The 9,369-nt window shown below is 49.2% G+C and overlaps 1 protein-coding gene across 1 annotated transcript; it reads left to right on the plus strand.

The window, feature by feature from the left end:
• Positions 1-269: 269 nt before the first annotated feature.
• Positions 270-3,197, plus strand: IL36RN (interleukin 36 receptor antagonist). The gene is made up of 4 exons (XM_054575537.1): positions 270-298; positions 1,611-1,696; positions 2,659-2,786; positions 2,973-3,197. The coding sequence occupies exons 1-4, from the start codon at positions 270-272 to the stop codon at positions 3,195-3,197; spliced, it is 468 nt and encodes a 155-aa protein (XP_054431512.1).
• The last annotated feature ends 6,172 nt before the right edge of the window (positions 3,198-9,369 follow it).

Genomic DNA, 9,369 nt, shown 5'->3' on the forward strand with positions numbered 1-9,369 from the left:
TCCTGGCAGGAGCAGCAGGCAGTCACCGTAGGCTCCACCAGGAGGAAGGAGTGTGCTCAGGTGTTTTGGGGAGCTGGTTTCATTCTACCCATAAAGACTGGGGTTCTCTCCTGACCCCAGACCTAGGATCCCCTGCTTTGTGGGGGCTGTTCAAGTGGTGGGGGGAGGGTTGGGAGGCTGCCTGCTACCCAGGCCCCTGACAGCTCAACTCTGTCTCCAGCTAACACCTGTTTTTTCACAACAGGACTGTCCACACACTGAAGGTCAGGATGGTTCTGAGCGGGGCCCTGTGCTTCCGGTGAGTATCTGCGTCTCCGAGTTGTCCATGTCCTTGGGGGGAGTGAACACCAACCTTTTTCCACCCTTGGGAGGGAGGGACCTGGACCAGCCAAACTGCAGCTCCCCCTCTGAGGTGGGCAGGTAGGCGATTGTGAACAGCCCTTAGTTGCCCTAGGAGAAATCCTTCAGCTTCTTCAGTTAGGGGGCCACCTCATGGGGGATCCTCCATGTGAAGAGGGACAGGTGAGCCACCTCTGCGGTGCTGCAGCCTCATGTGTCCATATTGAGATTGGAAGTCAGGAGACCTGCTGTTACACCTACTGAGGTGAGTAACCTCAGCATGGCCGGCCCCTCTGTGCCACTGCTCCCTGATGCCCTTTGGGACAAAACAACAGCATCAAAATTACTGTCACCAGCTTGTCTGTCCTTCGGTGTGCGCTGACCAGGCACTCAGCTATGCTCTGGACATCGTAGCCATGCGCGACACTCATTCTTGCTCTCGCTGAACTCAGAGCCTAGACAGCTTTCCTCAAAGTCTGTTCTGGGGGATCTCAATCCTACGAGCTGCTTTACTTACACAATGGAGCTCCCTGATAAAGTAAATGTGGGAAATGCTACTGTTTATGTCTCTTTTAATGTGAAAGCAGTTTGGAACTTTGAAGTAGAGATTTGTCTATATTTAGCCAACATTGAACCAATTCGTATACAGCGTACTTTTTTCCATGTAACATCTGAGAAAACCCACTGCAGGATACACCTTCGCCTCACAGGAGGCCAGAAAATCAACTGAGCTCACAGATGAGAAATACATTTGAAAAGTAAGAGGAAGCCATTTTAAATTTAAAGGAATTCTTAATTGAGTCAGGAATATGTGGCCCAGCAGAAGTAAAAGCCCCTTGATGTCTGCAGTAGTGACTGAAGAATTAGATGCTCATCTGGAAGAGGCTGGGCATTGGCTAACTCGCCGTCTTAGCTTAGTGATAGGCAGACCTGAGCCCAGAGGGGTGAGTGGCTTGTCTGCTGTGACCCAGCAGCAGTGAGGGCAGAGCAGGACGAGACCCAGGACTCTGACTTTCCAACATGACACACGAGGGACTGCTTAGTGTACAGAAGATGAAATAGGGTGAAAGAGAACATCTTTGACTCCGGAGACGACTGTGGGGTCATCCCCCAGTCACACGGTGAACCCAGTGGGTCTGAGAGAAGGTTGTGCCACTCCTTTGGCACACTGGACAGAGAGGGTGGCCATGCCTGGGACTGGGGGACTCTGGAGCCGGGCAAGTTGGACACCCACTCTTCCCTGAATGAGTGTCATTGTCCTGATATTGCAGAATGAAGGATGCAGCATTGAAGGTTCTATATGTGCAAGATAACCAGCTTCTGGCCGGTGGGATGCATGCAGGGAAGGTCATGAAAGGTGGGTGCCAAACAGGACCCTTCTTCCGTAGGGCTCTTTGCGCTCTGAGGGGAGGGGCTGGGGTGACTTAGAATAGTCATGTAAGACCCAGGCTTGACACAGGAGCCAGGGTGTCTTGAAACCAGGCTCTGAGCAAGGACAAAAAAATGCTACACCTTCCAGCAAAGTGAGACACATGCCCCAGTGCCACCTGGTGCCTCTCTGCAGAGGTGGGAATGTTTCCTGAGAAGGATGCTTTGCTCTCCCCTCACAGGTAGATTTAGGTCACACCTTCCTTTCCCTGGGAGCCAGTGCTGGAAAGAAGTAATCAGGCTCCCTGTATCTTTATTCTCATTTGAGGGTCCCCTCTGCTCTAGGACATCGCTGGGCACTCAGAGTGGGAGCTGCAAGCACACTCTGGCCTGGCACTTACTCATTCTGCACAACATACTGCAAGCGACAGGCCCTTTTCTCTAAAACAGCATTCACCTGCCCACCTGGGACATGTTCACCGGGCGCTGGGGCCAGGCAGACCCTCTGCAAGGCTGTGTGTATGTACATGCTCATATGGGTGCACGTATCTGTTGGTATATATGTGCATGTGTGCGCATGTGTGCATGCATGTGTGTGGGTGGCACGGAGAGGACTGAAACCTTCTCCTGTCCTTAAGAATCTCTCAGGAGGTAGAAAAATGCCCAGATAACTTTGAGGAGAGGCCAGAGGGCTGAGGGGTATTAAAGGAGAAGGTTAAATGTCCCGTGGGGCTTGGAGAAGACTTGAAGATTTGATCCTGGGCAAGAGGGTGGGGGTGGGGGGTAGTACAATGTGCTACGTGCCTTGATGTCTTTTGGACCAGCTGGCAGGAGACCACCCTTCTCCACATGGCAGCTGCTGAGACCTTGGGACAGCACTTCCCAAAGTTCATGACGGGGGAGGAGGAGGGAAGGTAGTCAAGGCTCCTGAATCTGGCTTCCCTCCTCTAGGCGAGGAGATCAGTGTTGTCCCCAATCGGTTTCTGGACATCAGTCTTTCTCCAGTCATCCTGGGCGTCCAGGGAGGGAGCCAGTGTCTGTCATGTGGTACGGAGCAGGAGCCGACTCTGAAACTAGAGGTGAGTACTGTGGGGTGTCACCTGGCTTCATTGAGCAGCAGATGCTGTATCTCTGGCGCTAGGCTCCTGATAACTGAGTGCCATTCCCACAGGGTTCTGTCATTGCTGCTCTGTGTCCCATGTCCTCAGCCCTGGCCTCCTGGCCACTCCACTCATACCCCTCACTGCTCTGCCCTCTGCTCACAGGCAGTGGACATTATGGAGCTCTACCACAGCGACAAGGACTCCAAGAGCTTCACCTTCTACAGGCGGGACACAGGGCTCACCTCTAGCTTCGAGTCAGCTGCCTTCCCGGGCTGGTACCTCTGCACTATGTCTGAAGCCGACCAGCCTCTCAGACTGACCCAGCTCCCAGAGGATGGCAGTGGAGACAACCCCATCACAGACTTCTACTTCCAGCAATGTGACTAGGGCAATGCACCCCTCAAGACCCTGTGGACAGAGCTGGCTGGGGCAAGTGGAAGAGGAGGAGGCCTAGATGACCACCCCTCTTCTCTTCTGAGGCCCTCACTAGATTGGCTGGGACATAGCCACTCTTCCTTCTCCTGGGTCCCAGTTTGGGTAAATTCTGCTGAAGTTTGGGACTTAGTTCACACTTTCTTTGCTGGTGTGGAACCTTGCAAAAATGACTTGAGGTAAAAAGGGGGAGTAGTGGAAATCCTTCACGCTCTGTGGTAACTTTCCCAGTGCCCCTGAGCCCCACAGGCCAGCCCTATCCCAGGTTGAACCTATTAGAGCCACCAGCTGCTCACATGGGGTCCTGTCACCACCCTGATGGAGGAGACGGAGGGAGCCAAAGAGTTAGAGACCCAGGGTCCAGCCCCTTCCTCCTTCCCTTTAACTCAGAGTCCGTCCTCTGTGCCTTTTCCATCCCCTCCCTGATGCTGTCACCGTGGGCAGTGTAGGGTGGTGCTGCCCAGAGAAATGGCTCCAGTTCAGAAAGCTGAGGATGGGCAAGCATGTCACTCCTTTTGAAACTCAGGTACAATTAAAATCCAAGATGCTGGTGTCTATTCACATGGAAAGATGCTCATGACATTAAGTGAAAAGAGTAAGTTACAAAGTGGCATATCTGTAACACTGTTTTAAGTAAAAAATACTCATTTAATTAAAAAATACAGAAAAATGTCCGAAAGAGTTTGCTTTAATTTTATCAATGTGGGGGTACTGGTATTATAGATGACTTTCTTTTGTTCTTTTTATTTATTTGTATATTCTAATTATTCTATACTGAAGATGGATTACTATGTCACAATCAGAAGAACTAATCTTAAGGTGGGCAGAGCAGACATCGTCTCTGGTTGCCCCCACATCCCCAGACTGAAGTTTGAGTTGACTGCATTCTGCAGCTTCAGTTGGCAGCAGCAGGAGGTGGCTCTCAGCAGAGCTGCCAAGGAGGAGGGTATGGTGGGTTCCTGCGGCTGGAGTCTCCTGGGGAGGGAATTCACAGGAAGAAAACCCTGCACTCTAACCTGGAGTGGTCATGGTCCCCTGAGATTTCAGGGTGTGGGATTCAGCCTCCAAGTGTCTCCTGTGCTGGTCAAGTAATGTCCCCATAAATTCATGTCCTCCCAGGAACCCCAGACTGTGTCCTTATTTGGAGATAGGGCCTTGGCAGGTGCAATTCGTTGAGGTCATGCTGTTTTTGGGTGGGCCCTATATCCAGTGTGCCTGGTGTCCTGATCAGAGCAGGAGACCTAGGCAAGAAGGCCACATGTAGATGGAGACAGAGACCAGAGCTGTGCTACAATAAGGCAGGACACTGATGCCGAGGCACCTACCAGGAGGAAGTCTTGCCCCCAGAGCCTCCAGATGAGCATCGTCTGCCAGTCTCCCCCACTGGACTGGTGTGTTAACCACCAAGTCTGTGGTAATTCTCATGGCAGCCCTAGGAAGTTAAGGCCCAGGTCTCCTGGTGTCTACACAGTGTGTCCCCTCCCACACGGCACCCTTATCTCCATGACCAGTAAAATACGGCAGAAGTCATGCAGTGCCACTTCTGAGATTCCTGTAGCTTCTACATTGGTCTCTCTTTCTTTGTTCCCTTGAGCTGGGGGAGCAGCTGCATGTTATAAGCAGTGACAGAGACCTGAGTGGTGACAAATGAAGCCTCTGGCCTAGGGCCACATGAATGAGTGTGGAGGCAGCCCCTCCAGCCTTGGTCAGGCTGCCAGGATGTTGCCGACTGCAACCTGAGGAGACTATGACACAGAACCACCCAGACAAGCTGCTGTAGGCACCAGCTCTCAGAAGCCGTGTGAGAAAATAAATGTCTGGTGCTTTAAGTGGCTAAGTTTTGGTGTCACTTGCTAGGCAGCAAAAGATGACTAATACATAGGGAACAGAAGTAAATACATTTATTTATTTTCCTTCTCAAAATGAATTTTGGCCCCTTATTTCCCCAAACGTTCTATTCAAAAGCTGATCACATCAAATTTGTTGAATATTCTCTGTTTCTGCAAGGTTTAGTTCTTCCTTAACTGCATTTGCACTTTCAGCCATGCATGCCAGTGACCGTGACCCCAGTGTTTCCACCTAAACCCTGGGGGTGAGAGCAGAGGCCAGAAAGGGACCCATATATGAGCCAAGAGTTGCACCTGTTCTTTACCTGTCAGACCTGCCTGGATTTCACTGAGGGACTAACAAGGGGGTGGCCAGGCCAGGGGATTTGCCTCCTGGACCTCTGACCACAGCCTCCTAGGACTCCAAGAATATGCCTCCAGGCCCCAGGCTCTTTCTGCAGACCTGGTTCACACTATGCCCACAGACCCAGCCATAGACCTTCATTATCACCTCCTCCAAGGAGCCTCTGCTGAGTTAAGATGCCTGGACATCTGCTCTCATAGTCTTGTGTCCACCTCTATGCAAACTTTCCCTCATTGTAATAAGTAGACTTGGGGTCTGTGGCCCCTAAAACGCTCTGAAGGTCAAGGATGCATCAGCTTGTTTCCAAGCATCTTGCATAGTGTTGGGTAATTAGAATCCAATGAGTGGAACGTGGAAGTAATTTTTTACCCTAGAACATTCTTTCTCCTCCACCATCTAAATTTCAGCTGCTCCACCCTCAGGGAGCAGCCAAAATTTTCTCATTCCTGAAGCTTCTCCTGCTTGAAGTGGCTCTTCATCATTTTAAGGTGTTAGAGCTCAAAAGAACTTTATCAGGGATGAGCTGACACACGGTTACTGAAAAGAGAGGGATGGAAAATGCTACATATACAAACTGGGGGTCCTGACATCATGATGTTCAAGTGAAACTGGTCTAGTGGTTTCAGATTTCTTCCATTTCAACACCAGCCCCCCACCTCAGCTGGTATTTACAGAGGTGTGTTCACACGGCCCGTGCAGCCTGTGGCAGTTGTCAGCACTGAGGACCATGGCATGTCCTGAGAGCATAGGGTCCCAGACCAAGTCACAGAGAAGCAGTGAAGGTGCTGGGGGCCCGCATCCTGAAGAAACCATACACGGAGAACCCCCTCCAGTAATCCAAGACTGCCAGTAGGAGAACACACGTGTTCTGTGTAATTCCAGAACATGCAAGCAAGACCGATGAGGACAGAGAGAGCTGTTTTCTTGTGTGACATGAAAATTTTACCCATAAGGACCACACACACTTTTAGGGTTTCTCTAAGAGGCTGTTAGGTCCCTGACCCTAGAGGTGTTGAAGCTGAGCGGCTGCACCTACTTTCCAGGGACACTGTAGCACCAATCATGTCATGTCTAAGGCTGTTACAATTCTAGAAATTTGGTTTTTTACTCAAGGAAATTGTCTGCCTGTGTGTTGTCTCCAACACAATATGTCTTCAGCCCACAGATTAAACCCTGGCCTTTTGGGTTTTTTTTTTAATCCTCACCTGAGGATATGCTCCAATGATTCTAGAGAGAATGGAAGGCGGTAAGGAGCGGAGAGAGAAACATTGATCAGTCCCCTCCCATAAGTGTCCTGACCAAGGACTGAACCCACAACTTGGATATGTGCCCTGACTGGGAAGCAAACCCATAACCTTTTTGGTATACACGATCATGCTCCAACGAACTGAACCAACAGGCCAGGGCGAGAGTCTGGTCTTCTTGTCTTTTCAAGTGTTTATGACTTAGATCCCCAGCTGGACTGTAAAACTACTCAATAGGGACCATGTGCTGTATGCCTGTTGCACAGCGGTGTGAGTGCTCAGTAAACACTCACTGATTGCCAGGAATCATACACCATGCTTCTGCCCTTTACGTAGAGGGACAAGAGATTGAGAGAAGGTGTCAAAACTGACTATTAGTCTTAGAAAACAGAAATATGGTCCCATTCCTGCCCATCTTCTCTTATCCCTCACCTCACTCTGTAGGTATCTGGGTGTTGTACTGACCTCTCCCCTTCCTCCCCAAGCCTTTCATGGAACTTTGCAAATGAGCTGAGAGGAAAAATTGCAATTAGGCAATTGGACTCCAGAGAACACTGCACCTAAGTGTTCTGCCCCTTGTGAGTGGATAGATGGATGAATGGACGGATAGATGGGTAGATGGATGGACTTAGTTAAGTTCTGTCAGTTAGGGGCCTGAGTGTTCACCTCTGCCCTGTTCCCCTTGTCATGTGCCCTAGCTGTCCAGGGCACAGGGTGCCTGCTTTGTCCAGGATGGATCTAAGGCCAATCACCTTCCTGAGGTGATTTTTCTTAGGCATTCTGTCTTATCTCATTTATACCAGTGATTGAACACCCTGTCATCTTTCCAGACATGGTCATACTCACCAGGCTGTGAGCATCCACTCATGTTGGGGGACTTCAGACATCAGATATTGTTCTGTCCTTAGACCCCTTGGACATACTCCTCTTGCATGTGCGATCCTTAAGCCTAGAATGGAGCCCATGGTGCATCAAAGGGAAGGCAACACAAGGACATCTGACCCCAGCAGTGTTTATCTGGCAGCCCAAACCACCAATAACAGTGTCAATGACAGTAGCAAAGAGCAGGTGCCCAAAGCCTGGCTTCTGCAAATAAACACTCATTAATACGCCCACCTTCTCATTATCTATACTGTACTGCAGACATTGTGAAATACCCAGGCTCTTCTTCCCCATCCTGGAGGCAATTTTAAAGATGCTGCAGGCCCAGCCCACCTGATCAGACAATATAAACCCTGGGCAGGTGCCCTCGAGAAACCCGGTGGTGGTTCCAGGCACCCAGGATCTGCAGGTCAGTGGTGGGCAGGCAGTGTTCTCTCTTTTCTTCTCCCTTCTGCCAACATCTCTAATATTCCCCTTTCCTTAACTCCTCCTGGCAACTCTGTTGATGCCAAGATGTCTTATCCACAGAATACCGCGGTTGCTAGATAAGTCCAGGGGCAAAGAGAAGGAATTTGAGGAGAAGCTGTAGGTTAAGTTGAGTCTAGATATTTTTTACTATATTTTAGAACCATAGATTTTAGAAAGTGATGTCAGAGGAAATATCTATGCCAGTCGTGTTCAGTAGTGTTTGGTGAGGTTTGGGGCTCTTTGAGATACCCCAGTGCCTGCCTCAGTGGTCAAGAAAAATGCTCACAGATCCTAGCATCTCCAGCACTCCCTGACTCAGCAAAAGCAGGCCCTTTTATCCATTTTATTTTAAGATTCTGTATACAAATTCAGTGTAAAACTTAGTTGTTAAGAGAATTGCCCTGCCCAGACTCTCATTCCAATGAGAATAAGTTGGAGGCCCAGGATACAGAGGACTTCCCAAGGTGGCATGATGAATCTGAATCAGTAGCAGCACTAGTCTTGAACCCAACCTTGCCATGTAAGTCTGCTGCGTGCGTGCTTCTGTGCCCTGCCCTTAAGCACCACTCGTGTCAGTTGGGAGGCTGCAGGAAGCTACAGCCATGCTTCAAGATCGTGTTACTTTTCACAAGGAAAACAAATGTCTACATATAGAACAATAAACAATACAGTGAAATTTAATAGAAGTGCAGAGGAGGGTATAATAGTAAAGGAGAGATTCATTAAACTCCGAGTCATGGCATCATAGATGGTTTGATTTGATTCTTAATAACCACATACTCTAATTTCATGATTTTATAGATGTTGAAACTGAAGGTTGGAGGTTAAGTGACATAATCTTGTATGTCTGAGTTGTTACTCTTAGCTGATAATTAATTTGGCAGAACTAGACATTCAACCTTTAGATAATGATTCCATATTCAGTGACCTTAATGCCACAGGTCAGAGTGGGCAGCAGTGAGGAGGGATGACTTCTGAGGCAGGGAAATCAAAGAAAGCCCTGAGTGTGCCCATTGCAAAGTAAGAAGTCACATGCACGGAGGAGTGGCTCTGTGTCCACAGAGAAGTGAGATGCACTGATACGAGGAAATCTGGGCCAGATGGTGGTGAAACAGGCAGCCACTGTGGCTTCTAGACCTGGGTGGGGATGTGATAGAAGCAGTACTTAGAAGATGATTCCAGGCTGGTCTGGATTGAATGTAGAAAAACCAGGAATACAGGTCCAGTGGTTGTTAAGAAAGCAAAGTTACAGTTTAAAGAGTAATCTATTGGAACTTGTTGATAAATTAGACTTAGGGTTAGGAGATGTGGAAGAAATGGTCAATGATCCTCAGGTTTTTGAA

Source organism: Pteronotus mesoamericanus, unplaced genomic scaffold (genome assembly GCF_021234165.1).
Source record: "Pteronotus mesoamericanus isolate MK-2021 breed Mesoamerican mustached bat unplaced genomic scaffold, CSHL_Meso_final contig_311, whole genome shotgun sequence".
Lineage (NCBI taxonomy): Eukaryota > Metazoa > Chordata > Mammalia > Chiroptera > Mormoopidae > Pteronotus > Pteronotus mesoamericanus.